The sequence below is a fragment of the Harpia harpyja genome, chromosome 22 (genome assembly GCF_026419915.1).
Source record: "Harpia harpyja isolate bHarHar1 chromosome 22, bHarHar1 primary haplotype, whole genome shotgun sequence".
Classification (NCBI taxonomy): Eukaryota; Metazoa; Chordata; class Aves; order Accipitriformes; family Accipitridae; genus Harpia; species Harpia harpyja.
This window is the reverse complement of record NC_068961.1, coordinates 13596646-13623739: the sequence shown is the minus strand read 5'-3', so window position 1 is coordinate 13623739 and position 27094 is coordinate 13596646. Positions and strand designations below refer to the sequence as shown.

Genomic DNA, 27094 nt, shown 5'->3' with positions numbered 1-27094 from the left:
GGTGCAATAGTAACTGTTACATATGTTCAAAACATTTTTAAACAAGAGATACCAAACTCATCCACTCATTTACTTACATTCGGCTAGTTTCAATGTTTTCAGAGTGAGGTTCTCCTGGTGATCTGCAAATACAGATACAAAACCTTAAGCATTATTTTAAGTCATTAAAATACGAAGAGTCAGGAAAGGTGGAAAGCGATGATGATGTATTACTGCCACTAAAAGCATCAACTTTTATGCACTTGCACATTTAATTTGACCAAACTCTAGAAGACAGTTTATAACATAAAACCTGACAATATAATTAAGCCAAGTTTCTCTAAGGAGGACAGCACTTTTCCCCCCACAGCTTACACAACAGCAGCCATTAGAGAAGAGTTCTGCTGGCAGTATTTCTGTATTCAGGTTGTACAGTGCATCAGTTCTGGGCTAATCCTTCATAACCACTTCTGTAACCAAAATGTATACTCAAAGTTTATCAGCGATCAACTGTTACAAGCAGATTCTCTGCACAGTTGGACACTAAGAAGCAGCAGCTCAGAAGCAGGTCTCAACAGGATCTCAAAACAAATTTCATGTCTCTCTCTACTTGAATTTATAGACATAATCTCACAGGCAGCTTTCTGTTTCTTCCTTCCAGCCCACAGGTCAGCCACTAATATTCAGAATTAGGTGTTACTGCCTGGCATTTTTGAACACATAAGCAGCAGCTATGTTCAGCTTGCCACCCCCCTTGACTTAATTTACAGAGTAATTTAAGGGGTATAGTTCCACATTAACTTAAGTAGGCTAAATTATAGCTGTTTAGCTCCTCCTTATTCCTATCTTCTTCCTTATGCCAGCACTGATTCAAGAAGTTAACATTTAATTTTTCTTTAGACAGATTATTTTTTTTCTTCCCTTTGGGACTTCCTCCTACCCAGTGAGTTTGTAGCCAGATCAGCTAGGAGACAAGGCAGTACAAATGCAGCAGTTTTGACTTCAATCACCTTAAGCTGCCTTGAAATCATATCCTGAAGGACCTCATCCAACCTTCACTTGGGTATAGATTTTGGTACAGTTGACCAGAACTGCCACGCTAAATATATTGCGTAAGGAGTGGAAATAGAGCATAGCCATTACAGTAAAACTCTGTAGCTTATATGAACAAAAATGTCTTTCATGACAGAGCTTTCTCAGAACAGAAGTGAGCTAAAATCTGCAAATAAAACTCACTTTGTCGGCTTCAACAGAATTTGCTAGGGAACTTCAGTTAGCACAGCTAAGCAGGCTCTCCCATAGCTTTACTGGGAAAATCTTTGTTTATAGGAATGGAATTTCCGAATTTCTCTATTTACTATATGACTATCTCTACTATTCTGAACACTCTAAGAAATCTCCACCTGTAGCCTGAAACATTCCCCTTTTTCCTGTTTCATTGTGCTACCTTACTGGATGGTCCCTCCTATTAATGCCTGGACTGTTCTCCCAATTCTCTACTAAAATCTTAATTCCTTTATTGACATACCAGATCTTAGCAACTTTCTGGATTTTACCAAACTGTACTACATTAACAGACCCAGTGCCGAGAAAGCACTTCTGGCAGACAATTTAAAATTCCTAGGCTAGCTGGATATTATGCAGTGACAGATGATGCAGAACACATTTCACTAAGTTATAAAATTCAACTGACACTATGGACAGAATTCTGAACTTACTATCCAACTAACTTTATACTCATGTTTGAAATGCAAATACCCTCTAACTGGAAAATAACATAAAAACTGCCCAATCTCATAATTTGGTCTCTATTTATTCCCTCCAAATGATGTTTCTCCTACTCATTGAAGTTCAGGACTGACAAGATAGTTGCTGACAAAAACCCAAAATTTCATTTCCCTTCAACTTCAGTGACCAAAACAAGTCAGTAAATACTTAGCAGAGAGAACAGACACACCCCCCCTCCCCCCAATTATTCACCTAAGCATGTAAGAGCTAGAAGCCACACAACCTGAGGAGCAGTGGAAAGAAGAGTGTTTATATTCATACTGGCTAGCTCCTCTATTCACATCCTTTGCTTCAGAAACTGACAGCAAAGAGTTTGGAAGTTTGAGGTGGTTGCTATCTTTCTTTTAGTCATAGGAAATACAACCTATTGGTTGTATGGGTAAGAGTAGTGCTTTAAGTTGCTATGAAAATCTAAGGGAAATAGTGGTGTTAAAACAAAAACATCAAGAGTATTAATCACTTTGAGCCTTTAAAATGCACAGCAGTATGAAAAATTACAGAAAAAGAGCAGATTGGCATCTAAACTTAGCATGTAAAAAAGGTAGCCTGGTGATCTGCAGTATAGATACGTAAACACAGCTATCAGTGTATCCAAAAATCTTTTCTATCCTTATCATTTGTGTGAGTTTTATGTGGGCTTTGAACAGACAGTGCAGTTGAGCACATGCTATTCTGCAGAAAAGGTTTCTTCTGTAAGATAAACAATATAAGACAAAGTTTCAGGAAAGTTCAGAAAAAATGAAACCTAGCTGAGTCAAAAAAAGTTTGGTCCTCTAAGGTAAGTGGTTCTACAGAAGAGAGGGATCAAAGTCCTTCAGCTTGTTGTTTTCTATAACATGAGCAGACCTACCATAACTATGATTTGCAGAATTAATGCACTTATTAACCAGATTTTAAAAGGCTTCAAATGACAACGTAAGCACCAAATAAAATGAGCTTTCAGTATTCATTAAAACAACGTGGAAGACCAATCTGATTACAGGAATTGTAGTTGTTTGTTGAGAAGCTATTTATTCTGCAATACACAATTGTTTACAAACAAGATACCTTGTTATTCCTCTGAGCAGGCAACAGTACTGAAAAATAACTACATAGTATGGCAAGACGTCCTTTCATCTTGCTTAAAATCTGAAACAAGAGTTCTGTTCAGAGAAAATCTCAGAGCAAATGCTCTTATAAATTTTAGCTTTGTATTAGATCGTAGATACTGATCACAAGACACCAACTAATCTGAATACTGCAGTATGAGCTAGCAAATTCAAATGGTGGCTCACTTCCAATAACACAGGGAGCAATTTCTCCATTCTGCAAGCCACTCCTTTTACCTCCTCCACTGTACCTCCCTAGGAGAGAAAACTAAAGGTATGCAAGCCTACAAATTTTAACATCATCAAGTCTCCTGGACAAATACTTTAAAAAATTGAGCAAAGTGCTTACATAAGTACACTAAACAATTTATACAGAATTTCAGTATGACAGTAAAAACCACCAGAGACTTTTAAGTGATAGTACTGCTCTTAAGAGGGATACCACAGAGCACCACAGTGCTCGTCTTAACAAGCAGGCAGGGACAAGCTAAGTGAGCATTGAAATCACTAAGCAAGAGGGTAAGTCAACTTTGCCAGCTGACTTATCTTAAACAAACAATATACCTTAATATCACTTATAAAACTAACTTCAAGCCATACAAATGAAATACTTCTAAAATAAACATCACAGTAAAAATGATCCCAAGAAACAACATGATAAACTTCATGCTTACCTTTTACAAGCTGTGGCCATTCGGTGACATCAGGGTGATCACAATTTTGAGTCACTGATTAAAAATGAGTTGTCACACCAGTCCTGTATCACGCTGGGCTAAGCATAAGCTTAACAACTCTAAGTAAGTAAAAATAATTTAGTTGAAAGTCCTTAGAAATTATTTTCAGCCAGTCCACTAAAAATAAAAACCATAAAACAAAAGAAAAATGTTGATGCTAAGCACTATTTTATCTGCAAGATTAAGACCTACTGCACAAAAGTTAGTTCAATTTTGAATGGCATTCTAAGACTTCTAGAGTAACTCACTACGGTACATTCAACTGGTGAGCTTGAAAATTCATCAACTTATTTTTAGCCTCTCTAAAAAACCAAACCCAATACCCATCTCTTGGACCAGTGGAAAGCACCCAACGTCAAGACATCAAGCATTCAAAGATTTGGAAGCACGTGCATAAATATGAAGTGTAATTTCCAACTACAATAAAATTTCTTTACTTGTTTCCCTGCTACAACTCAATTAATACCGGTTCCTAACAAGGCTCTGTGTTCCCAGGGGGAGCAACATGTAACTTGCTCTTTGCTGTGTGCCTCTCCCCAAAACGAAGTAAGCTAAAGATATGTCAAAGTTTCAGAGGAGCAACCTTTGCTATCTGTGGCCAACCTTTTAGGTTCTTTGCTCCATTTATACCACATGTACTCTCTCCTCTCCCTTAAATTTTCAAAAGTGTATTTTACCTGTCAATTGTTTCCCGTGATCTGGCTCCACCGGTATAAATTGAAGGGTTGGTCCTTTACTTTGTCACGCAGGTGGCAGCCAATGATCACTCAGCAATACTCGTGCCCAGAGCGCCCTGGGACCACCCCAGCTGATTACTTCCATGGCTGAAAAGGAACCAGTTAGTCTCTTACCTACTGCTATTATCTACTCTAAACTGAACTGATAAGATATTTCCAAACATAACCCTCAACACTCAATTCACCCCATTCTCTCTCCCACCCAAGCTCCTAGGTGCACTGGACAAAGACTGTAAAGAAAAAAGGCCTCTGATGGAGAGTCAGATCACAAACAGCATTATGCACTTTCTGTTAATATAAAGTTTTGATTAAAGTTGAAATGTTATTACTGTGTTTAGTAAATAAAAAGTTATCTTAGTTTCTCTAAACAGCCGGTAGCTATGAAGACAGACCTCTCTACAGTATCCGAGAAGTTCACTCCTGTGGCTCTAACCCAGATGAAACCTCACATTTGTAGGTTGCCGTGCAGCAGAAGCCTCATACAGAAGCAAGCTGCACAAAGGCTAGCGAGCTACTGAGGGCACACCTGCAGCTCCCTGCAACACCCACAGCCATAACTACCTGGTGCAAATACTAAGAGAGCACATCAGAGAGCTTTAAATGTTTCAGTAAAGAAAACTTCTGTGCTTCAGTCCAATCTATTGCAAGATTCTTTCAATAAGGTCTTAGGTTTGATGAGCAATCAAGCATTCTCAATGCTAATTTGTATCTGTTGACTTGTCAGAGATATGAAATCACTGATCAGTAAGCAAGGCCCATGATTTTCTAAAGTTTGTCAGAAAAGCTGCTGACTTTTGCCATGCTACTACAATTTGCCATTCTGCTACAAACTCTGCAACAGAACAAAAATTTGCATTAGTTTCAGAATGATGCTTACTAGTTTTATCAGGTATGTTCCTTGAGGTAGGAAAAGTAACATTTAATTATTTTAACATCAGTAATATTTGAGTCTTCTTATGTAAACACAAATGCAGTCGACATAAGGAAAGCAAAAAAGAAGCAAGCTACCGAAAACCTCCAAAACAAAAGAGGTTCTCTAGTATCTATGTTTTACAGGTGTAAATTGTCAAAGTTTAACTGAGTCAATGCTAGGAACATAGTACAATGAATAAAAGTCAGTTGGAAAGGTTCCTCATCTGTCAACATTAAATGACAAACAGGGTAATGATTTTCAAATTAATGTTTGCTGATCATCAGCTGTACAGAAAAGCAAACAGCAAAACCCAAGATGCTGAAGCAAAACTAAGAAACCTTAAAACACTGCTTACGGCATTCTGATTGTTTAAGACTTAACAATGTCCACTTTCAGGCAATCCTTAGCTTTAAAGAAACAGATGCCTATTGTAAGGCAGTGCTTTCTTCAAAAGTTAAATCTACATTCTTGCTGCTTTCTGAACTGATGTGAAAGGGTTCTGTAAAAATGCATTTAGAAATTAACGCCACTTCTAGCACTTTGCCCAAGTAACTTTTAGTATGCTGGTCAAAGAGGACAGTGGTGTTATCTCAAATGCCTCGTTGCTTGGAACACCCGCATTCTGTCTGACTGCTAGAAGTACCAGCTCATGTCCTGGAGTTCACCAAATCAATCACTCCCTACCTATACTTGTGTCCTGTATCAGCCAGACCATGGGCAAAAAATAATTACAGTAGTATTCCATTCAACCGCAAGCATCTTAGAACAACAGGCTGACAGCAACCTTAGTGAAACAGGGTTTTTCTGAGGCTGTTTCTTATGGGAGGAGAGAAGTCATGAACACAATTGTCAATGGTGAAGGAACACAGGAAGTGTTGGTGCTGGATTCAAAAACCATTAGATTTTGGAACGTTAAAGAGTATGCACTGAGGTGGCAGCTCCACAATCACGGCCAAGACAAGTTTGTGCCGAGGCCTGACACAGATCCAATGCTGTTAGGTTTACCACGCTACCAAACATAGTATCTACAGCAGCTCTGTGAAGAGAGGCAGTATCTGAACCGGCATGAATCTCACTGAGCTGAAGTTAACTCACCTAAGTTTTGTAGTGAAATTTGTACCTACAAATTGAATTTATCATGGATCAGAGCTTTGAATCAGGAAGTTGCAGCATTTCTGATATGTTACAAGACACCTTATAACTAGATATACTGTACTGGGGTCTAAAAATCTCATGCTACTTTTCAACAATCCAGATGCAAGAAATCGTAATGAATCATTTTTCCTTCTATTTCCTTCTCATCCTACCTTCACCACCTATCCTTGCTGCCACTCCTGTGCGACAGAATATGATTGGCAAGGATTCCCTAGCACAGATGAAACAATTCATTTTTCTAAAACCTTACTCATCCATGCATCAGCAGAGTACTGTCTGCTGGCAAAGAGACCAGCGTATTGAAACATGGGGTGGGTGGTGAAGGAGACTGCCATCAAAGACCCCTTATTCTGAATCTAGTTTGAACAAAGGACATTTTGACTGCTGGATCCAAACAAGACAGAAAAAAAAACTGGTAAGAGAGTCAAAGGACACTACTTGATCAGGAAAGGGAAGCCACACTGATAAATACACTAACATCTTGGAAAAGGGCATTTTGAAGAATAGGAAACTGACCTAGACCAACTGCTTTTCTGTCACAGGAATTCTTTTACAAAAAAACCCCCTCTGGATGTAACTTACCTTTTAGAGGGTAGGAAGAGCAGCCCCAGAGCAGATATTTATTCTTATTACTCAAACAGATTTCTCTGGTCTTCACTGTCATGATTAGCATAGATTACAGTTTAGGCTTTCAGACACACAGAGCAGCTGAAGGTATCAAACAAAGTTTGTGCCTGTGGAGTATGTCCAAGAAATCTGAGATGGCTGCTAGGCTCTTTGGGACTGGGCAGGCTCCAGTACAGACACATCTCTATCTGCCTAGTGACTATTTACAAGAGGTAGATTCAACCAGGACTGCAACAACTATTATAATTAGCAAGGCCAATACACAAGATCCACGCCTTCAAACCATATATCTGAAGAAGCTTGTGTGGCTTAGAGTAGCCCTCATTGAGAGGGAACAGGATAAATAATGTTTATGCAGTAGTTTGAGAGAACACACATTTCTCCAAAGTGGCAAAGGTGCGGATTTTCTGAAAAGAATGTTCCTATCAACTCAAAAAGAGGGAGGAAGTAAATAACAAATGAGTGAAAGAGCAAGAAGTCAGAAACCAAGTTCAGATGCATCAAAAGGGGCTAAAAGCAACTTGCTGCATAGCCTGATGAGATCTTCTCTTTGCATATTTCATTTAAATCTTTAAAGTCTGGAATCACAAACATGAACCGAGAAGAGGTCCCTAGCTTCAACATACAGAATCTAAAGCCACACCATGGAGAACCTAAGTACCTATTTGTCAGCAATCAAAAACAACGCCAAAAACTTCCAGCTACAAATCACTTAATTGAAAGTTGTCACTTGCATGGATTTCCTATACCTATTACTTTCCCTGTGTTATTTGATGTTCATTTTCTGTGACAACACAGCAATCTGGCAGCTGACACCCAGTATCTGACGTCTAGGAAGATCCCTGAGAGGAGGAACACTTTTCTTATTTAAACTATAACTTCTTATTAACCTTACTGAAGGATGGGTGCCCTGGGAGGTGGCATTTGTAGGAATTTAAGTTTCCTTTACAGAAGCATTCTTAGTATCCACCTGAGCAATCTTTGATCCAAGTATTTTTAAGATGCTCTTTTTGACAGATGATCTAATGAAAATGGGGGTGATTCACCTGTACAAAGAAGTACCACCATCTTCCTTACCTTCCAGTGCCAGAATTTTAGTTGCTTAATTAAAAAAATATCCATCTCTCTCAAGAAGATACCACTAAAGACAGCTTTTTTATGTTTTCTGAAGAATCCCTCTGAATCCCCAAAGAATAAATTTGATACATTTCCAGAATGACTTTGAGTACCATGATAAAATGGACATTCATCATCTATACAGTAAAAGGTGCCCACAGAACTACGCTAGCTAGCTTACTATTTCAAAAAAGGAACCGACAACTGATAGGAAAGCTGGCCTTTTAGAACTTAAGATTGATTCAAGTGTCCTGGAAGAAATTGTAGAATGTTCACCAAATCCCTAAGTTCAATCTTAACTGTCACTTGCAGGAAAAAAAAAAAGTAATAGGCATGTTTGAGACTTAATTTCTTGCAAATGTTGGAAACATCAATTACTTTTGTTGCTTGCATGCTGCTTCCAACATAGAAAACATGAAAAGACATAAGATTCTAGAAGTTTTCTTCATGCAACTAATAGCAGGTCAAATTATCAATGATCCTAAAGTAAAATAAAACAGCCACTAAAAAAAACCTGATCACATAAATCCTAATGGAGCTACAAAAAACCAGTGGTAAGGCATCTATACAAATTTTTTTCCACTGCCTGGTAAACGAAACCATTCAACTAATAACAACAAATACAAAATCACATAGTTAGAAGACCAAAAGAATTTGGTTCTATCCTGGAAAATGTCAACCTGAAGTGATTAAGGCAGTCACAACTGACGAGCAAACACACACATGCTCCCAGTATTACGGCTAGAGTGACAGATAGGACTCATGAAGGGTTCCTGGAAAGGTGTCTGTTCATCTGCACAAAGTATTTCAGACATGTTCAAAACTTGAGCCCAGTTCTCCAATTATTCAATATTCTCCAAAAGTGTTCCAGAAGTAGCAGAAAACAGCCACAAAGACATCATGAAGATAGGAGAAACTGCCTTGTGATTACATAATGGAAAGAGTTCAAAGTTAATCAAGCTAATCAATATGGATACTGGAAGAAATTAAGTCCTCTCATAGCACAGAAACAATACATAAAAAAGATCTTCCAATTAAAAGAAAGCATATAAAACCTCCACATGAATAGAAACTCAAGGTTGACAAATTCAAACTAGAGTAGGAACACAAGCATGCAGGATAGCGAGGACAATTAACACTTGAATAAATTATTTGGGGTGGGGATCTGAATTTGCTACTATCCTCAAATTAAAGCTGGTGCCATTCTAGAATTTACACTTCAGTGAAAACACAAGTTACTGAGTTAAATAAAGGTAGAATTTGGTGCATCTCTATATTGAGAGATCGACTAGAGATTTACATAAATGCTTCATCCTATAATATCTGTACACTTACTTTGCCCTGATGTCAATATTCCACAAATCACATAGCAACAGAAAAAGGTCTAGTGTTTGCTCCCATTCCCTCCCCCCGCCCCAAAGCTAAAGGCCTGTGTGTTATTCTCATTTTCTACAACTGCCCCCGCAACTCTGTACCCTAGATTTTCCCTTCAACATTTGTTTTTGGTTTGATATTTCAGTAAGATCATAGATGTACTTTATTCATCTTTGTAAAAGAGGGAAAGACCTGAAATTAGTGTCTGTATTTTTCACTTGGACCACAGCTGATTTTTCTTCCACTATACATACTCATTTTTTTGCAGCAGAACCATTTGTTTCTATCTCAGTTATGCCTGCAACTTCAGGCTCTCTCCAAAGTGATATACAGTTATGAATGGAAAGCCCCACCTACATCAGGAGGTGAAATCCAATCATCTATTTAAATTTCTTTTAGTAGCTCTCCTTTTACTATTTAAATTTCTTTTAGTAGCTCTCCTTTTACTATTTAAATTTCTTTTAGTAGCTCTCCTTTTACTGGCTAGGTATCAGGTTAAGTTATTTTCCAAACAGGTAAGTTTTACAGCTTCACTTCAGCTTTAATATTTAAACTTTTATTCCATCTGTCCTTTTGCTTATGCTTTGTTATTTTGCTTTCTTTTGCTACCTGTCTTTCATGCAGCCTTCCATGTAAAGTACCTTTCTGTTCATCAAGTTCTTCAGTGTCACCAGCATGTTTGTTTATATATAGTTTATATTAAGACCAAGCAATCATACAATTCTGTAGCATAACATTCAGCTTTTCTGATGTTCCATTAGTATTCATTACTCACAAGTTGTGGGGGATTAGATGGGAATTCTTCATCCATTTATGAAGCGCATACCATTACAAAGACTCTACGTATACATACAGTGGCAAACAGTTCAGAAAAAAGCAGCCAGCAGAAATAACAGCAAGAAAGAAATAATGTCTTAGGTTTGAAGAAGAGCCATCATACACACAACTGGTATTGAACTGGAGAGCAAGAAGAAGGTGGGTGGTCCCAGTGGTGCTGTGGGTGCAAAAATGAATACACACTACCTGCCAGATGCCTGCTAGAGTAAAGGACCAATCTATACAATTCTCTCAGGAACATCTGGATTGTGATAATGTAACATTATAGCTTTTTAAGAGATTTACAGTTTTTAATTAGCATATACTATATTTAAAGTTTCAGCTTAGAATTAATCATTTTAGCTCCTGTCTATAGCTTCCTATGAAAAAGAACTTAAAGAAAAAAAAAAAAAAGACCCCCAACAACCCTTCTGCAAGGTCGAGATTTCAACACTTTAAGTATGTTCCTATGTTAAATTATCTTCGAAAGAAAAATCTAGACGTAAACCCATGGCATATAAAACTTGTATCAGCAGTTACCGAGTTCTTCCCCACAATTTAAGCGGTTAAAGTACACACATAGCTTAGAAACAGTTGTTGCAGTAATGACATACAATTTTATATATGCATTAACAGACCTATTTAATTCAGTAGAAAAATGAACTTAAACAAGAATTGTTTTTCTGAATGCAGCAATGCAAAAAGTTTCAAAAATTCTCTTTGTACCAAGTTGCAGAACTACAGAACTTAAGAGACACTACAGAGTGGTGCACTTACTCCATACTAGCAGGTATCTCCACAGGACTTCACCAGAATAAAGTTAGAAAACGGAAATTAAAATAACTACAAGTTAAGGTTCCAACCTTGCTGTAATACATGTACATATTTTTAAGCTGGCTGGACATTTAAGAGCCTAGACAAAAAGAGATACCATGAGCCACTGGCTCACCTTAACACTGCTAATAAAGGTTACATTTCTGTATCTCCTAACATTCCAACTTGCAAATTTGACTTACAGTGATCTTTGCTTAAGTTCTCCACTAGTTCTGAACTTATTTTTCAAGTCATACCTAAAAACTGTACAAGCCTCACTATAAATATGCTCAGCAGCAAGGAAAAAAACCCAAACATTCAGAAACAGCACCAATTCTTATCCAGTCCATGGAGAAATAGATGGATGGTAGCAGCATGATGCTGAGCTTGTAAAACAAATTAAAAGGGAATTCATCAATGTTGTATCATCAGTATTCTCCAAGAAAAATCAAGTAACTCAGTTATCTAGAGAACTATGCCTAAGTAACAGACATCACAGTCGAAAAAATATGGGAAAAATGAATGTGTGTGTTTCTTTCTGAATTTGTTTTCAACTTTTTTTTTTTTTAAATCAGGGAACAAAACTATAATTATTTGTTATTATAATTCTTAGCATACACACAACATAAGTGAAAACATAAACATACCATATCTTTCCAGAGCTGCCGGAACTTGTTCTTTCAAATTCTATAATGGACTTCTACAGTTCTTGTACCTATAATGCAAAACATCACATTTCAGTTTTTGTACTATGCTCCATACCAATCTGAAGCTCAATACAACTTCAAAATGATACATTCAAGAATGGCCTTTCTATTACTCACAAGTTTGCAACTCAAGGAAAACATACACCTAGAATCATAGAATATCTCGAGTTGGAAGGGACCCATAAGGACCATCAAGTCCAACTCCCTGCTCCTCACAGGACTACCTAAAACTAGATCATATGACTTCCCAAACTAAATCATACTTCCCATAAAAACCACAACAGAAAATATTTAGTATGTTAGGTAAACTACAAAAGCAGAAAGTCCATACACACAATGTTCCCTATTCTTTCCTCTGTAGTGATGCAATAGTTTTACAATTCCATTCATCCAGTTCATTACAAATATCCATTTCCTTCTTCTGGAAGATTCCGGCAAGGTTTCTCCTCCCCACTCCCCACCCCCCCACCTTTTTTTTTTTTAAGAATTGGTATTTATAATAAGAAAAAACAACTCCAACACTCAAAAGAAGTCACAAATAGAACTGCATCTTTGTCCTGGCTGCACAAAACTGCTGGAGTTTGATAAGCTTTTCTACAAATGGTTCATTTTCAGGGAAGCTGTAATTAACAAGGGACACATGACTAAAACATACTCCAAACATTTTCAACAAACACCTAAAAGCACAACCAATTTCAGGGGGAAAAGTGACAGAAACAGGCATATATATAACTAAAGAAATCTAGTAATTACTTTCCAGACAGTTACTCATTTCGCGCAGAGTATCACATTTTCAGTATCATGAAGATTTAATATTTAATTTCTTGGTTCTGAAACTCTATTAAGAACAATCAAATCCAATGCAGCTGATTTAGGCTTATCTCCGATATATATTAGAGTTCCCACGGAGGAAACCCTGATCTGGTTACCTTCAGAGTACATTCAGGTTTGTCTTAAAAGATGTCAAACCACAGAGCTCCCATCCACTCCATACCAACAGCAGAAATCCAGAATATCTATCTTATATTCTATTAAAGGATAATTCTTCATTCACAGTGATGCCATTAGGCAAACTCAGTTAAAGTATTCTGACAAATGTGACTAGTATTTTCACACCTTGTATCACAGGATTTCCAGCTTAAACTCCAATGTATATATTTGTTCATGTACACACAAAGAGCAATGTCACCTATATAAAATTCAGTCACTCTCCTCTAAGGTAAAAAAGCACCAGTCTTCAGTGTGCACAGAGTATAAGCAGAGGACAAAGCACAGCATGAAAATGTATCACAAATACATCTATCAGGGATTTATGATTATTGCCCAGCAATAGGAGAAAAGAAAACAAATGTTCCCAACATAACCGAAGCTATGTAGGTTAAGACAGTACAATTTATAGAAGAAATAAGACCACAGTGGAGGAGATGGAGACAGGGGATTTGCTTAATAACACGCAGCCAACAGCAGAAGAGCAAGTAATTCCAACAGCACAAAACTGAAGCTCCTGGACTTCCAGTTCTCTTTCCTCAATGTCCCCCCGCCAGCTACCACCAAGGCAGAGCAGAGTTCAGCAGTCTACTAAAAAATTTTGGTCAAAGGCTACATGACCAACAACAAAATGAAACACAGAATCTGTAATGCTTGTCTAAAAGGAATGAAAATAATTTAATGAAGTCAGATGTGCTTTGACATCCACCTTTAGTATTTTTATTAACTAGCATTAAGCCACACCTACCTAAAAAAACGCAAATGACAAATGTGACTAAAAGCATGGCTAACACTATTGCTTCCACTCAACATAAAGAAATCTTGATCTGTCACAAGACCAGAGCCAAAAGAGCTGCTTGTTTACAACTGTCACACATTTTCAATAACAAAAAGAGACTTCAGGGCACACTGAATGATATTAACAAAGATGGTAAGCCACTGAATTAACCAAACTGTAGAATACAGAACTGCAAAATACTTAAGAAATGAACTATGAATTATAAAAAATACTTTACAACTCATGTCTGGCTTGATGAAAGACATCACGAGATCACCTCTATCGTGCTTAAACAATGTTTTCCACTTTTTTTTTTTTTTTTGCAATAACTGCCACGAGACAGGAGTGGAAGAAAGAATTCAGAGAGCACTACTCTAAAGAAAATGGTAGGTATTTTACCTAGTATTATAGATGCTGTCACACAATTTCAAATATATAAGTTCAAATAAGAATAATTTTCTTCCACAGCTGACATTCTTAATATAACAACATTAGCCAAATAAAAACCAAGTATTCACAAACATCCTTCTTTCAATAAGATATTCAGGTCATAGGAACCATGCAAGTGGAGTATTTATCACCACCTTACAACATAAAGGACTCAACCTTTGCAACCAAGAAATACCAGTATTTCACAGAAGCGATACACTCTCTTAAGAGCTCCTATGTCCTTGAACTCTGATGGGACTTGCAGGTTGTGTGGACTGTATGAATGTATTTCTATGGTCCGCAATAGGCAAGTTTTGCTACAATAGCTGAAACACATCTACGTGCTGCTACTACAGCCAGCGTACGCTAGCATACCTGGGACTTTCTAAAAAATAAAATAGGGTATATACACATATTAAACCACAATATTCATCACCAAGACTTTGGACATGAGATTTCACTACAAAATAAAAAGTAATCATCATCTGAATACAGCTATACAAATATAAAAGGTAAAAACATCATATTGGAAATAGAAATTCTGAAGTAGCAATAGACCTCTTCAGTATTATCTAGCTTTGTAAAAGTTTTTGATACCTTCTAAGAAAATGAAAAATACTGTACTGTAAAATCAAAATATCTTAAGCATTAATAAGCTCAAACACATGACTAACCATAATGCAAAAGAAAAACTCATCTACAATTATCGCAGTGTTTCCCAAAGTATTTTGACTGGCAGCCCATTTTAGAAGTTCAGCTCCTTTAAGAGCCATTCAACCACCCTCTAACACTGCAAGCCTGCTGAACTGCAGCTGCTCCAACCTTGGTCCCACAGAGCATACCAGGGCAGGAGTACACAAGTAATGCCAAAGCCCGGCTGCCTGGACAAGTCTGGCATCTCTCACACCGCATGAGCTTGGCAACACATTAGAGATAGCTCTTGTGCCTCCCCTGCGCACAGCTCCTAAAGGTAAGGGAGAGGGGGTGTTTATTTGTCATTCTAATCTCCTCATTTCACCAATTTCTTTGGTGTAATGATTATCAAGGAAGTATCAACAAGTCCAAAAAGGGGTCCACCAAAGGGAGCAAGAGTGTGGTCTCCTCTGTGAAGGAGAGATAAAGAACTACCTTCACCCCTAGAACTCTAGTTCAGTCAAGACAGCAGAAGTCCTGCCACAGTCCTCACAGGACACCAGAAAGAAAAGCAAGCCATGTGGACTAATCGCTGCCAAAGAGTTATGCAACAACGACCAAACCAAACTGGTGAGGCCGCACCTCAAGTACTGTGTTCAGTTTTGGGCCCCTCACTACAGGAAAGACATTGAGCTGCTAGAGCGTGTCCAGAGGAGAGCAACCAAGTTGGTGAGAGGGCCTGGAGCACAAGTCTTATGAGGAGTGGCTGAGGGATCTGGGGTTGTTCAGTCTAGAAAAGAGGAGGCTGAGGGGAGACCTTATCGCTCTCTACAACTACCTGAAAGGGGGTTGTAGTGAGGTGGGTGTTGGTCTCTTCTGTCAGGTGGCTGGAGATAGGACAAGAAGAAATGGCCTCAAGTTGAGGCAAGGGAGATTTAGGTTAGATATTAGGAAAAATTTTTTTACTGAGAGGGCTGTCAAACATTGGAATGGGCTGCCCAGGGAAGTGGTTGAGTCACCATCCCTGGAGGTATTCAAAAAGCGAGCGGACAGGGTACTCCAGGGCATGGTTTAGGGGGCATGGTTAATGGTTGGACTCGATGATCTCAAAGGTCTTTTCCAACCGAAATGATTCTATGATTCTAAATACAGATTCCATGATTTTCTGCTTGTGATCCCATTGGTTGATGCAAGGCCCACCAAGACCAAATTTCCATTGGGTTTCAAACTGAGATGTTGTACCTTACAGTTTTTGATACACTTTAATTTTGTCTTATTTAGTTATTTAGGTCACAGCTTTGAAATTATGTCACACAAGGATTGAACATGAAGGCACATGGAGGGCAGGGAGGTGATTAGAGACAGCCAGCATGGCTTCATCAAGGGCAAGTCTTGCTCGACCAACCTAGTAGCCTTCTGTGATGGAGTGACTACATCAGTAGACAAGGGAAGAGCTATGGATGTCATCTACCTGGACTTCTGTAAGGCCTTTGACATTGTCACCTACAACATCCTTCTCTAAATTGGACAGATATGGATTTGACAGGTGGACTGTTCGGTAGATGAGGAACTGGTTGAATGGTCGCATCCAGAGGGTGGTGGTCAACAGCTCAACGGGTCAGGGCAATCCTAAGCACAAATACAGGCTGGGGGATGGGTAGATTGAGAGCAGCCCTGCAGAGAAGGACTTGGGGGTACTGGTGGATGAAAAGCTGGACATGAGCTGGCAACGTCCACTTGCAGCCCAGAAGGCCAACCATATCCTGGGTTGCATCAAAAGTGGCATGACCAGCAGGTTGAGGGAGGGGATTCTCCCTCTCTACTCTGCTCTGGTGAGACCCCACCTGCAGTACTGTGTCCAGATCTGGGGTCCTCAGTACAGGAAAGACAGGGACCTGTTGGAGCAGGTCCAGAGGAGGGCCACAAAAATGATCAGAGGGATGGAACACCTGCCCTATGAAGAAAGGCTGAGAGACTTGGGACTGTTCAGCCTAGAGAAGAGAAGGCTCCAGCAAGACCTTATTGCAGCCTTTCAATACTTAAAGGGGGCCTATAAGAAAGATGGGAACAAACTTTTTAGTAGGGCCTGTTGTGACAGGACAAGGGGCAATGGTTTTAAACTAAAAGAAGGTAGATTTAGACAGATACAAGGAAGAAATTTTTTACAATGAGGGTGGTGAAACACTGGAACAGGTTGCCCAGAGAGGTGGTAGATACCCCATCCCTGGAAGCATTTAAGGCCAGGTTGGACGGGGCCTTGAGCAACCTGATCTAGTTGAAGATGTCCCCGCTTATTACAGGAGGGTTGGACTAGATGACCTTTAAAGGTCCCTTCCAACCCAAACCATTCTGTGATTTTATGGGAAAAAAAAAAAAAAAAAAGTACCCTCCGTATCAAGCAGCCAACTGGTACGTCAGTTCAAGTTTGTGCTAAACCACCACTGCTGTAATTCACCCCTAGGACAGTCCCACTGTTGACATACTACACAAGATAAGCACGATTCTCAAAGGTAAAGTATGTGAACATAGAGCATGTTTTTAAAGCTATCTGGATGGATGCAAACAGTAATGCTTTTTGATGAAAAGTCTTGAAGAGCTACATACTGTGAATATCCTTTTCAAGCCATCAAAAAAAAGTCCAAACCTCTGCTTCACTAACTAGAAGTTTCTCTTAAAACACATATAACTCTTCTAAGGAAATGCAAGTTGCTTCAAAAGAAGCAGGTCACCCCTCTTACCTAAGACAGCGAAGTGAGGGTCCAAAGGGAAGCCACCCATTTAGTTCCACTCAGCTGAACAACTGCAGCTTCTCCTAATTCTTCACCACTCTGTAAAACATGGGTAAAGAACCATGCAGGATGGTAACAGAAAGAGTATCGGTAAAGACTGACTTCCACCCCCTTCCTCCATTCAGCAGTTTGCATAATACAGGGAAGCAGGCTCAACCTATTAAAAGTAAGAAGTAGTTAATGCTTCCTTTAAGAGACTCATTCATAAGAGTATTTGTGAGACAGAACACTATGGTAATACTTAATTTATAATGTAATTTTGCAACCAGTAAGTTATTCTGTCAATAAGTTCTGTCACTCCTAGCCACAAGAAAGTGGAACTATTCAAAAATAGCAATTTAAAGTGCTATTAGGTCACGTGTTACCAAGCATGAATCCTGGATCGCAACATTATTTGATTTTACCTTTTTTATATTTCTCCTATGAGGTTATTTTCCTGAAGAAATGTCTCACCAGCTGGTATAGCTACTGAAGTGTTGCTTTGTTACAAAATATTACCTTTACAATGTATTTGCTTACTTTCTGCTAACCAACCAGATATATTACACACATTACTATTCATACAAATCAGGTTTTTTTCCCAAACTTTTATTCATGGGCAATACAGCTTTACGAGGTTGTCAGGCACTGCCTATAAATACATGAAGTTAATGCAGTAAATGTTAAAATATTTAAGGTGACAAAAGTCACTTCAAACATGTGATGTGCTCATTGCTGCTGTCTGTGGGAACCAACTATTTAGCAAAGCTTACAGCACCCTCCTGGGGTGGGGAGGGGGCAGGGAGGAGGAGATTATTTTTTTTAAAAAGTAAACATCATATTCTAAATTATTTGTTACAGACTACGACAGCAAATGTATTACCCCTCTCCTTCCATGTACAAATCAGAATTTGAGTAGTGACAGAAAACCTTTCAACTCTGCTTCTCTATAAACTCATACCTATCTTAAATATACTGGATACTTGAGGAAAAGTGTAAAACGTACCTCCTTTGTTTAAAAATCAGTATCAATTCACTAACTAAAGTGAAGTAAAGACCTGGCCCACAGTACCAGAAAAAGTTTGACACTGGAAATGAGATATATGCCTACATACTTTAGGAATTCTCTCCCCTTGTCCCTCAATTGCATGTTCTATTTTTAAGAATTAGGGGCTTTTATCTTCCAGTGTATGACTACACTGGCGTGGGGAGGGCAAAAGACATTTCCTGCATTCAAAAAAAGATGAATTCTCTCTGGATGTTCACTAAGTAAATTGAAACCAAAAGTAACAGAGGAAAAAAAAATATGTATAGTATATATATATATATATTTAAAAAAAAATTCCTGCATAGAAAAAACTAAGATGATACATATTTACAGAAATGTAAACACTAAATTCGTTCCATGATAAGTGTCATATAATGTACCACACTAATCATTGTTTATACAAAATGTTATATGCTTAAACATGCTCACAATTAAACAAGTTTATAACTATTACAACTTGACTCAAAGATACATAATTGGGGGGGGGGGGGAGTATTTGGTTAAGTAGAACCTGTGAATTCATAGAGAACTAGTGAAGAACACATCAACAAAGCACATATAATGAAATAAACATGATTTTATACTGGGGTACATATGTCATTTCACATTTCAGAAGCAGGTTTTCTCCTACAAAAAGTGAAGTTAAATGAAAAGAAAAAGAACCTGTTTTATTTTCTCAAGTCGATTAGAACACGGACAATCTCAAGGTGCTCTAACAGGGACCTTAACAAGCTGAGAGCATCCCTAGATGTACTTAACATATACGCACAGTTTTAAATCTCATTCACAAAAGAATCATCATTTGCATATGTCTTTAAGCAGTGGCAGTAATTAAAAAAAGACTAAAAGTTTTGTTTGCTATTAAAAGCAGGATCAAACCCACAGAACGTTAGAGTTCTGAAGAGGACCTGGACTGATGTGAGAAAGTTAAACACCTCTGCTTTTTCAAGCCTGCCTTTCCTTCAGTCACCTTTTTTACACAGTCACACAATCATAACCTTAAAAAACCCAAACAAATCAAACCATTTATTTTGCCATCTAACTTGGTGCTTTTATGTCTAAATTCTTGGGAGATACTCAGGATACTCCAGTGAGGAGAAATAGCAAACAACCCTGGTAAACAGAAAAAGAACTTCATTAATTCCAGTATGAAAGATGCTACATTAAATAGCAAACATTTAGAGTGGAATGGAAGGTATTCATAGAAGAGAGATGAAGTATCTGTAATATTACATGGAAATAATTTAAATTAAAGGTGTTTTTCAGCCCTGTAAACCTAAGCAGTGGCCTAGCTTTTCTGCCAAGGTTTGTCTGTCTCGAACTGACAGAACATTACGGTTACGAAGACAAGTCATAAGGACTGCAAACTGCATCTGTTTTAAAAGACAAATGTATGTGAGGAAAACTATCAAATATCTATAGCAGACTGGTAATGTACATTTCATATTTTCAATTCAACACACCCATTAAACTCTGAGTTACACAGAATCTTCAAATTTAAAAGCCAAGTACCTTCAACTGTTTCCAAAATGAAAGGGCACAGAGTAATTAGTGCCACCATCCAAACCAAGCAGTTTGTGAGAACCATAAAGCCCATTTTCCATCAGTTTTCATTCTTATCAAGAGGTACCTCTCACCACCTCCATTATTCTCCCACCCAGTCATAGATGTCTAACAACACGGTTAAACTTAAGAGTGTAGCTTCTCCCTTAGCGGGGAATCTCTCTCTAACCAAATGCTATCTGCATGAACTAGGAACTTAATCTTATCTTTTAGACCTCTCCCTTTCAAACCAGTCAACCAATCAAAAAACAAAAACAAAAGACCTGACAATACAATCATGTAGGCTTTACTTTGTTAGGAAATCAAAGCTAAAATCAGGTACAATTTCCCACTGAGGAACTTTTTGGTAGACGTGCAAGAGGCATGGTAAACTAATCTGACAAGCTGATTCTCACAGAGCCTCAGGTTTGCAGACTCCTACTGAGGTAGGGAAGTTTCCACACAGACACAGAGGGACCATCCCTGTAGTGATGTGTAAGACACAGGCTTCGTCCCAGGATTAGAACACCGCTTATGCAGAAGGAAACATAAACAAGTATTTCCATTAACTGGAGAGAAAAAAAAGGCATAACTATGAGTTTATAGATTACAGGTTCTCGCCACTTAAAGGAGAATTGTGGAACACGTTTTGTTTCCCAAGCAGCAGTAACTTCTTAATCTCTTCCCACATCATCTCAGACATCTGATTTACAAATCGACTGTGAGCCATAACAACCCAGAGTTCCTTTAAAAGAAATACCGCAGGTGGGCTTAAAAACTGAAACCCAGAAAGTCCTGCAGTCAGGAGTGACAGATGACATTTATCACCAAAGCAGCCTGTTCACAGGTTAGCAGATCCAACTCATCAGACTGGACAGAAGGTAACGGGAGCAAGTGAACATACCTACTTTGCTAAGCAGGCCTTGCACACTAGTTATACACCCTCGCAGCACCTCACACAGCCGCACCTCCGCGCCTGACAGAGCTGGCCGTGCCGAAGGCACCCGAGCACCCCATGCCCACAGCAGCCCCGCGGAGCGGCCACCGCCGCTGCCCCGCTCGGCCGAGCCGGGAAACCGAGGCAGAGGCAGGCTGGGTTCACCCAAGGTCGCCCAGCAAGGCCGGTCTCCCCGGGGACCGGGCTGAAGCCCGGAGCCGCCCGCCCGGCCTTCCCGCTCCTGGGGAGGGACGGGGCGGCCCCGCACCCATGTGCCTCACGGGGAGGAGGGAGAGGACCACCGAGGCCACGCGCCCCCGCCGCCGGCGCCTTCCCCACCCCCGGCAGGGGATCTCCCCGGCGGAGGGAAGCGGGCAGGGCCGCCGCCCGGCTCCCTCCCCTTCAGGGCCGGCGTGGGACGGGCGCCATCCCCCCTCCCGGCCCTCCCCCGGGCCGGGCGCTGCGCAGCGCCTACCGACCTGGGCGCCGCGGCCTGCTGCTCCCGGTCACTCCCGCCGCCGCCGCCCGGGCTCATGCGGGGGCCGCGCTGCGCTTGGGGCCGGGCCGCAGGCGAGGAGGCGCCGCCGCCGCTACTGCTGCTGCTGCTGCCGGTGGAGCCGTCGGGGCCCCGGGGCGGAGGAGACGGGGCCGCGGCCTGGGGGGGGGGGGAAAGGGAGGGAGGGAAGAGGCGGGGAAGGGAGAGGCGAGCGGCCTGGCGAGGCCGGCGGCGCTGCGCGGCGGGAGAGCGGGCCGGGCCCGCGAGTGCGCCTTCTCTCGCGGACTCGCTCGCTCTCAGCCCGAGCCCCGCGCCACCATCTTGGGAGCAACGCGGATATCGGCGCGGCGCAAGCTCGGAGGGCTCGCGGCGGACGGGGGTGGGCGGGAAGGAGGACCCACTGCGTCCCGGCGTGCAACGCGGGCGGGGCGGGGCGAGCGAGCGGACGAGGCGGCTGCGCCACGCTACCCACCGCGCGAAACCATAGAGTTCCCAGGCTGGTTTTTTCCTGCCTTTTTCAGTGGCGGCGCCCGACGGAAGGGAGCCGAGGCGGCGCCTGCGCGTCGGCGTGCGTGAGGCGGGAGCCGCCATGTCGGAAGAGGGCAGCGAGGCGACGGGGTGGGGGGGGCTCCCTGCTTACGGAGCCGCAGTCAGCGCGGCGCGCGGGGCGGTGACGCGCGGGCGGGGCGGAGCCCGGAGACGCGCATGCGCCTGCGCAGGCCCCGGGGGCGAGCCCCGGGCGGGGCGGGGCGGGGCGGGGGAGGGAGGAGCGGGGCGCGGGGGGGGCCGCTGGGGGCACGCGCCCGCGCGCGCCTAAGGAAGCGTTCGGGTACACGCACATGTACGTGTGCGGATTGACAGGCACGCGCAGGTACATATGCACGTGCACGCAGGCATACCTGCCAGGGGACGTACACACGAACACGCGTACGGAGACATGTCCGCAGGGGCCTGCGTGTCCGCAGGCACGCACGTGTGCTCGTGTGTACACGAGCGCGTATGGTGTACGCACATGCGCGTGCATGCGCATCGATACACAGCAGGCGCGTGGGCACACGTGTACACGCGCACGCATAACATACCTTTGCACGTGCGCGTGCACACGCACACGCACAGCCCCGCTCGCACGCACGCCTTGCTGCAGGCAGGCGAGCAGGCAGCCGTCGAGGCGCACGCACGGCCCGGGGGCGGTGGCGCAGCAAGGGGCCGTCGCTGCTGTGGGCAAGGAGAGCAGCCGCCGCCACCTTCTCGCCCCTCGGCGAGGCCTCCACCGAACCCCGCCACCGCCGAGCCCCGCCGCCGCAGCGTCAGGCCCGTCCGGCAGGCCCCATGGCAGCCCACCCAGGGTTTATCAAGTTTAATCTGGGCAGGGTGCCAGGGCTGGCCGGCGGGAGGGAGCGGAGGAAGGGGAATGGCCGGTGACCTCCGGAGAGGAGCCCGCGCTGGAGCCGTACGCGGCCGCTGCCGCCGCCGCCGGCCGAGGCACGCGAGGACAGGCGGCGTCCGGCCGGGCCACCCCAGCCGCGTCGGGCCCCTTGGCAGGCGAGGGAGGAGAGGACGGGGAGAGCGAGGGCCGGGCGGCCGGCTCGTGGCGAGGCACAGGGAGGGCCTGGCCATCGCAGCCCGCAGCGGCGGGCAGGTGGGCGGAGGGCCGCTACGGTGTAAATTTAGGTCACCAAAAGCCCGATGTTACTCAAACCCAAATCCCTGCGGAGGGCAGGACTGGCTGGCGGGGATGGGAGGGTCAGGGAGCAGCGAGGCCTGGGCGTGAGGCCCTACGGGTGGGCAAGAAACCTGCTGGTCCTGCGCAGCCCTGCCTGAAGCCTGCCTCGCTCATCTGCCCCTACAAATAATTTTTCCCTTGCTTCCCAGGTCATTTCTTCCCTTTCCCTCCCCTACCTACGCCCAGGCCTATGCGTTGCAAGTATGCTTTTTGAGGGATTTTAAAAGCACAAGTAAAATTTGCATTTTGGCAGGTCAGTGTTGAAAGCAGGCTGATCAAATTCAAAATTGGGCAACACGTGCAAAATTTGACCTTTTGGGGTTTTGACTTTTTTTAGGCATTACATATGTGGAGCTGCAAGCGTGGGGCGGGGAGGAGTAAGTAGAAAGAAAAAAGGAAAACAGATCTGAATCTTTTTTACATTAACCGTTAATAAAGGAAATTAAATAGAGGTGGTTCTACCCTGGCAAAGAGTATACATTTTAAAAAAAAAAAAAAAAAGTGTAATTTAGAAGCATGAGAAGTTCTTAAATGCTAGAATAAGCTGTTAAAACCATAAACATAAATTCTCAAAAGCATGATACTGAAGCCAAGTATTTGTTCTGTGCCAGGAAATCTGCGTTTGAGATCTCTAAGAAGACATAGATCGATTACAGTTTTTAGCACAATTTTGGAAGGCCTAATGTGTATGTTACAGGGTAATAGCTGGTAAGACCAATGGGCTTAAACTGCATTGTTACAAATCAGCGCACAGAGTCCTGGTACTCACAAAGAAGATAGTGGGCAGATGCATAATTGAAATACTAAGACTGAATGAGGTATTCTTGTACTTCAGTGTGGTCTGAAAGCAGGGTACATTGCTGTGCTCAGATGGACATCATATTAATCTAAAAATAATCACTGAAATGAACACAGACTTCTGATCCAGAGGCTCTCTCCCACACAGTAGCAAAACCTGCCAACTTTGATGTATTAAAATTTCAGATTCAGAATGAAATTTATTGTGCCATGAGCTTTCCTATTACCTCAGAAATAATAACATTGAGAAAACTGGATCTGGAAGATGCACTCTCTTGCTGCTTTTCCCTTGCTCTGTTGCAGAGCCCACATGTGCAGTCCTTATCTCCTGCTTAACTGCAAGGATGCTATGGGGAAGCACGTCACAGGCTGAAGTCCAAGGAAGCAACATCTTCTGCTCTCCCCTTGCCTGCAGAGCCAGTCTTCTCATCACAGATGTGCTCAGGCCCGTCAGGCATAATTTGCTTTTGGTAAATCCATGCTGGCTGTCCCCAGTCACCTTCTTGCTCTTACTGAGTCTGGAAATAACCTCCCAGAGCTTCAGGTGAAGCTGATCGGCCATAAGTTCCCCAGATCCTCCTTGCCTCCGGCCCTTGGGGAGCTCCCATGAACACCATGATCATTCAGAGGTGACAGAAGGTGGCCCCACAATGACATTGGCCAGCTCTCAGTGCTCTGATCCCATGGCCTTACGTACGTCCAGTTTATCTAAGTAGTCCATAACTTCATCCTCCTCTTTTGTGAGCAGCACCTTTCTCCCCCAAGCTTTGCTACTACCCATAGGGATCTGGGATCCCCAAGGCCACACCTTGCCAGTAGCACTGATGCTGACGTAGTCTTTTCTGTGTCCTGTGCCAGTAGGTGCTCTGCCCCATTAAGCAGCAACGCCGCAATTTCCTTAGTCCTCCTTTTGCTGTTGATGTACCCACAGATGCTGTTATTGCCCTTCACATCCTTCACTAGTTTCAACTCCAGCCTAGCTTTGGCCTTCACAATTTCATCCCTGCATGCTTACATGATGCTCCTAAAGCCCTTTCTGGAACATACTCCAGTCGATCGTTGCATGGAAGCTGTCTCCGTAACTTTTATCAGGACATTTGGTCATCTTCTTGCATCCTTATAGCAGGAAGGACCAGGACTGCTCAAAATATCCAAGATAGGGACACTGTGGATTTATGCTATGATGGTCTTTTTTACCCCTCTTTGTTTCCAAATAGTAGCCTACACTTGGTTTGGAGTTGGGTTTTTGGGCCCTTGCAAAGGATCAAGCGCATTTTTTTCCATGGAACTATTGATTGCAATCCTGAGATCTTGTCCCTGGTTGGTAATGGGCAGCTCATGGCCCATCACTGCTCTGAGGTAATATTGCTTAGACACATCACAGGTTTTCCTCTGAAGAAACCAATGCAATTGTGAGGAAGAGGCAGATGATAGCAGACGGAGGAAATGGGCAGGATGGATCCAGCTAATGTGGATGCTGGAGTTTATGTATTGCACTGGCTGGATGCAGAGTTATGGGAAGGAGACTTCTCTGAATAGGGCACAGGTATGGAAAGAATCAGCCTTCCTTCTGTTTTGAGAAGGTGTAGGACAAATCACATTGGCTGTGAACATGCGAAGAATGATACGTTAAGGAATATACCCAGAGCAATTTGCTCTATAGCAGTGGTGCACGGATGACCAAGCTGCGTGATGGATTTCACTTTGATTCTGCTAGGGATAAATTGCTATTTTGGGGGAAGTACTAAATCACTTTTAGGTTTTGTATCATGTGCTTGCAACTTTTTTTACATGGAAGTAGCTTGACTAGCTATAGGTTAATTATGGCCATTGGTGTGCTCAAGTTGTTTCTGTTACAATGGGGTAACTGTACTTTCCTGCTTCATTTAAATATGTTACATACTCTGAAGTGCTGGGGTATTAGGGTGCAGAAATGCTTTTGCTGCCTTGAGTGCTGCCTTGAGTGCTTTCAGCTACTTTACATTGGTATAGCCAGCTGCTGGAAAGCAACTGGATCTGCCCAGCTGAGCAGACTCTGAATTTGGAGAAACCTGATGGAATTCCCAGTGGAAAAGCCACCACTCCCTCCCTGCTGCAGCTCTAGGGCCTGGGTGTGGACTGCAGCTGAGGAGAACCAGTGGCTAGACTGTGTTTTGCAGCAATTCCCTCCACAGAGCAGGCTCTAGTGAGATGCTTCAATTACGTGACTGAAGTAATGCTTGGTGGAAAAGTAAAAATCAACAATTATAGCTAATAACCTGGTCACTAAGTAGAAGCCCTGCAGAAAATCTAAGCTTAACATCTGGAAACAAGTGTCTTTTTTTAACTGCTGAAGGGGAGCAAATACAACTTGCCTCATATACAAGTTGTATGGAATAGTCAGCAGTTTCCAGGGGGAGGAAAAGAACATTAAAAATAGAATCCCAAGCCTCATTCACTATTTACTTGTGATGCTGGAGAAATGCCATCATGAACCAAGTCTGCTGCATGTTAATTTCAGTAGATGTTGATGTCTCACTTCAGAGCTTTGTAGAAAATAGTTTCCTCTGGGGATGTCTTTGTAAACACACACAGAACACTGCGTGTGTCCTGTTCTCATTTCATGTGAAAACCCCAATACAAATGACCTGATAATGCATTTTTTGGTGTTGATTTCAAGTAATTATGTGAGTGAAAATTAGAGTGTGAAGCTCTGTAAGTGTAACTCCTTAGATGATACATCTTTTTGTGAACAATCTACCTTAGTTAATCCTCTTTAGACAGAAGGAGTACACTGAAGTGTTATGAGCCTTTGGGAGCCAAGCCAAATGCTTTGACTTGCTGATAGCTGAAGCCTTTATGCCTCCCTTTGCAGATAAAAAGATAAGGAAGGGAAAAAGATCATCAGCAATGTAATGAAATACTGAAATTCTGAGTTAGAGCTTGGTCTGGGCCACTGGGAGATAAAAAATCTGTGTAGTGACTGGGTGATGATGATGGACTGTGGTGGTCTGTCCTCTCATCTGTTCCTTTTTTTTTTCCCTGGTAGAGATTTGGAGGTGGGGATAACACTCTTGACTCAGATCTCCTCATTTTTACTGCAGACAGGGGGACTTGAGCTCTTAAGGC

The 27094-nt window shown here is 42.2% G+C and overlaps 1 protein-coding gene across 10 annotated transcripts in view; it reads right to left on the bottom strand.

Annotated features, from left to right (window-relative positions):
• Positions 1–22016, bottom strand: part of UBE3A (ubiquitin protein ligase E3A) — a 55048-nt gene extending 33032 nt beyond the window's left edge. Inside the window, exons 1-6 of one of the 10 annotated variants that reach the window (XM_052773909.1) lie at positions 21449–21895; positions 17413–17502; positions 11788–11855; positions 4267–4413; positions 3530–3648; positions 78–122 (exon numbers count right to left, since the gene is read on the bottom strand). In XM_052773909.1, coding sequence (XP_052629869.1) covers positions 78–122; positions 3530–3549 — 65 coding nt within the window. In that variant the 5' untranslated portion in view covers positions 3550–3648; positions 4267–4413; positions 11788–11855; positions 17413–17502; positions 21449–21895. Of the gene's footprint in view, positions 1–77; positions 123–3041; positions 3062–3529; positions 3649–4266; positions 4414–11787; positions 11856–17412; positions 18233–21448; positions 21897–21937 lie in introns of those variants that run through there. The other 9 variants (XM_052773912.1, XM_052773910.1, XM_052773918.1 and 6 more) reach the window with 9 other exon arrangements.
• Between the last annotated feature and the right edge of the window lie 5078 nt (positions 22017–27094).